At 42.8% G+C, this 6358-nt stretch overlaps 1 protein-coding gene across 1 annotated transcript; it reads right to left on the reverse strand.

Annotated features, from left to right (window-relative positions):
- Positions 1–504: 504 nt before the first annotated feature.
- On the reverse strand, positions 505–4479 carry LOC137833261 (uncharacterized). Its single transcript, XM_068641622.1, has 5 exons — positions 2603–4479; positions 2389–2483; positions 2018–2263; positions 1872–1957; positions 505–756 (listed from the first exon to the last, which is right to left on the reverse strand). Exons 1-5 carry the CDS (start codon positions 4477–4479, stop codon positions 505–507), a joined length of 2556 nt encoding a protein of 851 aa, XP_068497723.1.
- Between the last annotated feature and the right edge of the window lie 1879 nt (positions 4480–6358).

A 6358-nucleotide genomic window follows, 5' to 3' on the forward strand; every position in this document is an offset into this window, starting at 1 on the left:
AACTTTTTAACTCTGTTATGTATTGTTGTTTGCTTTAACTAGGAGTGGTTATGTATAAGGGTTGAGACACCCCTTAAGTATCTCATTTTATTCTATTAATTTTTTGTTGATAAAAAAAAATTGTTCTTTTCATGTAGGCCTGCAAAATTTACCATAATAAAGTTTTTTTTTTTTATCAGCAATGAATAAAATAATTAAAGGGACACTTCAGGGGTGTCCCAACCCTTATACAAAAACATCTACAAAGATACCAGGTAGTAAGATAAATACAAACACAAAGGCCTAGATCTTTATATGAAAGACAAAGCTTTAAACCAAAAGAAAACCAACCAGCATAGGTAAAAAACTTCAAATCTGCATAACTTCAGATTATACACCCGCAGACATGAAAAGGAATTGTGTAGGACGGTTCAGAAAGTAACCTCCATAAGGATACTGTCCAAAATTAATAGCAGCATGAAGAGCTGAAGCAATCCATATAATGGTAGTGCAAGTTTCAACCAACTATTCAGAAGTTTGCAGTTTTGGCCATTGTGCAGCTTTTAAGTCACCGTGACCTTTCTCCACAACTTCCTTCCACCATGTTTGCAATTCAGTATCTTGTTGAACTGCATCATCTTCTGAATAATACAGAGAGACGTAATCTCGTGCCCACATATTAAGAGCATTCCATATTTCAAGTCCAACAACAGCATAAGGATAGTCCTCTATCGCAAGGCGAAGGCCATGAGAGGCAGAGATATTTATGTGATTCCACTAGCCATATAGAGAATGATTCTTGACATTCTTAGGAATCACCTTGAGCTGGACATTATAGAGGCACTTTTCTTAGAGTTGGATCATTGTTCTAAGACAAGAACTCACCAAAAACTAGTACCAAATCCCAAACTCATTTGGATGTTCCACATATTGTCAAATTGAATCAACAAAAAGAGGTGAAACTAAAAGGAACCGAACAGAATTGAAGAAGAACACAATTGAACCGAACAAAAGTGAAATTAAAAGGCAAGAACAAAAAATACTTGTTGGAAAATTAGAATAACCGAACCAAAAAACTCAAGAACACAAGACAACATGAACAATTGAAAGAGAAGGAAGGAAGGAGAAGAGAATGCTCATGAAGATGGAAGAATGATGGATGATCTCGCCACTAGAAGTGTGGAATGCTCCTAGATGAGAGTGATGCCGCCACTTGAGGACTCCATTGATCCATCAAGATAAGACTAGAGAAGAAGGCTCCAAAAGCTCTCCAAAGTTCACTCAAAATTTGAGTAGAGTTTTCTTAGATTAATTCCAATCTGAAAAATACAAGGAGAGCACCTCTATTTATAGCCTAAGGTGCTGAAAAACAAAGCTAAGAGAATTCAAAATTCCCTCCTAAAACTATTCAAAACCGGCGCCTACTCCATGCATGAGGAAGGTGTGACTCTTTCCTTCACTTTGGCACCTCCTATTCTACTCCTACACCTATCTACTAATACACCCCCCCCCCCTCCTAAAGCTCCTAACTAAAGCCTAAAAGATGCTAAAACAAAAGAGGTTTCTAATGTTTCCCTCTAAGCACCTTCAACTAAAGAAATTACAAAAAGAGAAAATAAATGTCCCCTAGCTCCCAAAGCTTTGAACATGCTTCTTGTAATCCTTTGAGGTGGGCTTTGACCTCCATGGGCGTCCTCCATTTGTGCCTCTACCTCTTCTTGATCTTGTTGATTGGCCTCCATGTCCTCTTGAGCTTGATCTCCATCAGATATCCTTAATTGTCATTCCTCTTTTGATGAGATCTTTTGGTAATGCTTGGTCAGTGAAAACCCAAATCTCGTATATAGCTGAAGACATCCCCATAGAATACAGTCCAGGCAATCAGTACTTACACTCAACCATGCGAGGTGTCTCCAGCATAAAAAGCCTGACCATCCCGGGATTAGTCCCACGGCTCGACAGCCACCCAGATCACTTCCTACAATTGCATCCCAAGCGGATTAGGGGTACCCCTTGAACTCTCACTTCCATCATCTACCAAAGACACCTTCATCAGAGTCAACAGCAGACTCATACTGATATTCCATTGACGAACTGCAGCCAACATTAGAATCCCAACACCAGCCTTTCTTCCAATGGGCACGCCATTCCCATCCTAGCCATGAGAGGACTTTAATTCCTTTCTTTTGCAAACTAGCTTCTGCAGCGCCTAAGGTGCTTCCACACAACTCCGGCATATTCACACCCGTGACCTGAATATACTTGCACCAACAGGGACCTAAAGCTGAGACAAACAGAGAACAGGTGGACAAGATTTTATCTGACCGGTCTCAGCTCGAAACTAGCACCTTCTTAGACCTCAACTCATACTGCCAGCAAGATCCCTGCTCCAAATTCAACCACTCATACATCCACTCCACTCCACAACCATCCTCTGTACAGCATGTAGGTTCACCAAAAAAACTAACCCCCTTCCTTTCTCTGTTCCGCCACCAACCAACAAACTTCAGACATTCCACAGCAGCACAGATACTACTTATAGCTACTGATACAAATCATTGGGTTCAACACCCAATCAGAAAAAGAGTAGGTAAATTTATTCCCCTTATGTTTTAACCATAACCATGACTTTAGCTGGGCCTTTTGAAGGACTTCTTCCTCATCCACAACCCCTTGATTAAAAGCTACTGAATTCCTATGATTCCACAAGCACCGTATAATGGTAGCCCAAACCCCTTTCCATATCTGATTTTGTTCGTTACTGCCCTGGGTCAACATAAAACTTTCAAAATGGTTCCTAACATCGTTATGTTGGACGTAGAGAATTCCAATCCATCTAAGGCAAAGATCCCATACACGACTAGCAACCTTACACTCCAGGAAGAGATGTTGGCAGGACTCTTCCTTAAGTTCACACAGAGCACATACATATGTGTCCAGTAAAACCCCTCTCCTTCTCAAGCACATCCTAGTTGGAATTCTGTTCAGCAACACCCTCCAGGCTGTGAACATAACATTGGGGAACGTCTTCGTCTTCCAAAGGTGTTTGAAAACATCAATTTGAGGGCCCCTAGTCGCACTGACTAGGCACTCATACGCGGAGCTCACTGTGAAGCACCCATTAGCCTCACTTCTCCACTCGAGAGCATCCTTTTCATCCTTCTTTACTTTGACCCTGGCTATGAGGCCTTCCAGCTCAGCTTCTATTGAGGTTTCCCACTCAAATCTACCTCTCTTCCATCTTAAGGACCACCTCCATATCGAGCCTTCCCATTCTCCCACTTCTTCCAACTTGTGGCCTTGGTTTAACGACAGGGAGTACAGTCTTGGGAACAAAGTTTTTAGCTTTGAATTTCCTACCCACACATCCTCCCAGAAACGAATTTTATCTCCACTCCCTATTCTCCATCCAACTTCGTCTTGGAACCACCCGTCTCCACCGCCCTCCCTATATATGCTCGTCAAATCCCTCCACCACCAAGACTGATATTTGATAGGCACAGAGTCACTATTAATACCCAGACCGTACTTCGATTCAATCACTTCCTTCCACCTCCCTTTCTCGTCAGAGCTATACTGCCACATCCACTTTGCCATAAGAGCATAATTAAACTTCCGAATGTCTCTGATTCCCAATCCACCTTCCTCTTTTGTTCTGCACAAGTCTCTCCAGCTAACCCAAGATATAGACATCTTCTCCTTTCCCCACCCCCATAGGAACCTCCTTTGAATGCTAATGATACTTTTACAGACCACCTCCAGTGCTTTGAAAAGAGACAGGTAGTATAGCGGTGTAGCAGATAACACAGATTTGATTAAGCACAATCTACCTGCCATTGAGAGAAACCTCCCTTTCCACACATTAAGCCTAGACTTTAGTTTGTTTAGGGCAGGTTCCCAGAAAATTTTCTTCCTCGGATTACCCCCCACTTCTAAGCCTAGGTAGTTGATAGGTACAACCATCTGGCCACAATTCAGAGTCTTTGCATAGCAGTCCAAATTGCTTTCCAAGACATTTATGCCTACTAGTTTAGACTTATGGAAGTTAATCTTCAACCCTAAGGCTAACTCAAACCCCCTGAGAATAGACTTCAAGGTGATAACATTACTGAAGGAGTCCTGACATAGAAAAAGAGTGTCATCTGCGTACTGAAGGATGGTAATTTCTACCTCTTTTCTTCCTACTTTTATACCAGATAGGAGATTTGCCTTCACACCTTGCCTTACCAGCCCAGCCAGCCCTTCCGCAACCACTATAAACAAAAGAGGAGCGAGAGGATCGCCCTGCCTTAACCCTCTCGACGGCTTGAACTCCTCGGTAGGGCTACCGTTGACAAGCACAGACACCGTTGCGCTTTCCAGGCAACCTTTGATCCACCTGACCCATCTGTTATCGAACCCCATCCTATTTAACATTTCATATAGGAACTCCCATCTGACTGAGTCGTAGGCTTTTTCAAAATCCACCTTAAAGCACAAACCACTCTTTCCACCCCTCATCAGGTCCTATACCACCTCGTTGGCCAAGAGCACACTGTCCAGAATCCCTCTATTTTTTAAGAAAGCCGATTGGCATTCCTCAATGACAGAACCGATGACTTTCTTCATCCTTCCGGCCAAAATTTTCGAAATAATCTTGTAGACTGCACCTACTAGGGAGATAGGTCTGTATTGCTCAAGCATAACCGGATCTTTTACCTTGGGTATAAGAGCTACGAAGGACGCATTACAACCCTTTGGAATATGCCCATTTTCATGAAAAATGGTCGTCGCTGCTACTATGTCGTCTTTTAGAACCTCCCAGCTTTTCTTGATAAAGTTCATGTTAAAACCATCTGGCCCTGGTCTCTTCGAACCATCACAGAGCCACACCACATCTCTAATCTCTTGCTCAGAAAAAGCGGTTGTTAGGGATATATTATCCTCCCTGGATAGGGACTTAAAATCAACCATGTCAAGTCTAACACCAAAGTCCTTCGTAGCTGTAAATCTGTTTTCAAAAAGTTTCTTGGCTTCTTGACGCACTGTACAAGGTTCCTCGCACCAGATACCACCAACCTCAACCCCTTTCACCTCATTCCTAAGTCTTCTCCACCTCAGAGATGAGTGAAAAAACTTGGTGCACGTGTCCCCGTACTTGAACCATTTTGCTCTAGCTTTTTGACAAATGAGGGAGTCTAGTTTCTTTTCAGTTTCCTTCAAGCGACCTACCAACTCATACCTCTTCAGCCTATCATCTTCCCCAAGGCCGTTTATGCAATCCTGGGAATCTAAGGCCTCCAAATCCTGCAGAATCCTCTTCTTGTTTGTTTGGATGTTGCCAAACTCATCCCTATTCCAGACTTTTAGATCACCTTTCAAAAGCTTCAATTTCTCCTTGATCTTTATGAAAGCACTCCCTTGCACGGGGTATGATGACCATTTATTCTTGACCATCTCACTAAACCCTTTTCCCATAAGCCACGCATCGATGGATCGGAAAGGTTTGGGTCCCCAATTCTTTTCCACAGACTTTACCACTATTGCACAGTGGTCCGAGACTTCCCTTCTCTGCACATACTTTTTACACATAGGCCATATCTCCATCCACTCTTCCGAAACAAAAACTCGGTCTAATCTGCTCTTTGCCGAACCATTAGACTTAAACCAAGTGAAATTCTTCCCTACTAAAGGCAAATCGAAAAGAGAGTTGGTATCGATGAAACTATTAAACCCAATAATCTCACTTGATTGACTAGCCCTCTCCCTTACACCTTTCCTCTCGTTCCAGCTTCTAATTGCATTGAAATCGCCGCACAGGCACCAGACCAACACTTGTGAAGCCGCTTTAAATTTAGACAGATCCTCCCAAAGTGACTTCTTCTCACTCAAAGAACAAGCAGCATAAACATTGACCACTACACAACTAGTACTGGTTTTAACATGGTTTCCAAAAACTGCAATGAAGCCCTTCCCCATGACGTGGTTTGCATAATGAAACGCTTCTTCATACCACATGGACAACAAACTGCCACTTCCATTGACGCCTTCATGATGAACCCATCCTACTTTGTTATCCCCCCACAGGGAATAGCATCTTGCTGCCGAGAACTCCTTAGCCTTTGTTTCTTGCAGACACACAAAATCCGCCCCCTCACAAGCAATAACTTGTCTCAAATACCTCGCTTTTGAGTTTCCCCCCACACCTCTAATATTTAAGTTCACAATAATCATTAAGACAAGTTTTTATTACCCGTCTCAGAGCGTGAAGCGACCTCTGAATCTCTGACTTCCATATTCCCATACTCCCTTACAACCTCATCTTCTTCCTTGCGGCACCTAATCCCGACTTGTTTTCCCACTTCCCATAGCTTGGATGGTCCCGCCCGATCATCAGGTT

This window comes from Phaseolus vulgaris, chromosome 6, assembly GCF_000499845.2.
Source record: "Phaseolus vulgaris cultivar G19833 chromosome 6, P. vulgaris v2.0, whole genome shotgun sequence".
In the NCBI taxonomy this organism is placed as follows: domain Eukaryota; kingdom Viridiplantae; phylum Streptophyta; class Magnoliopsida; order Fabales; family Fabaceae; genus Phaseolus; species Phaseolus vulgaris.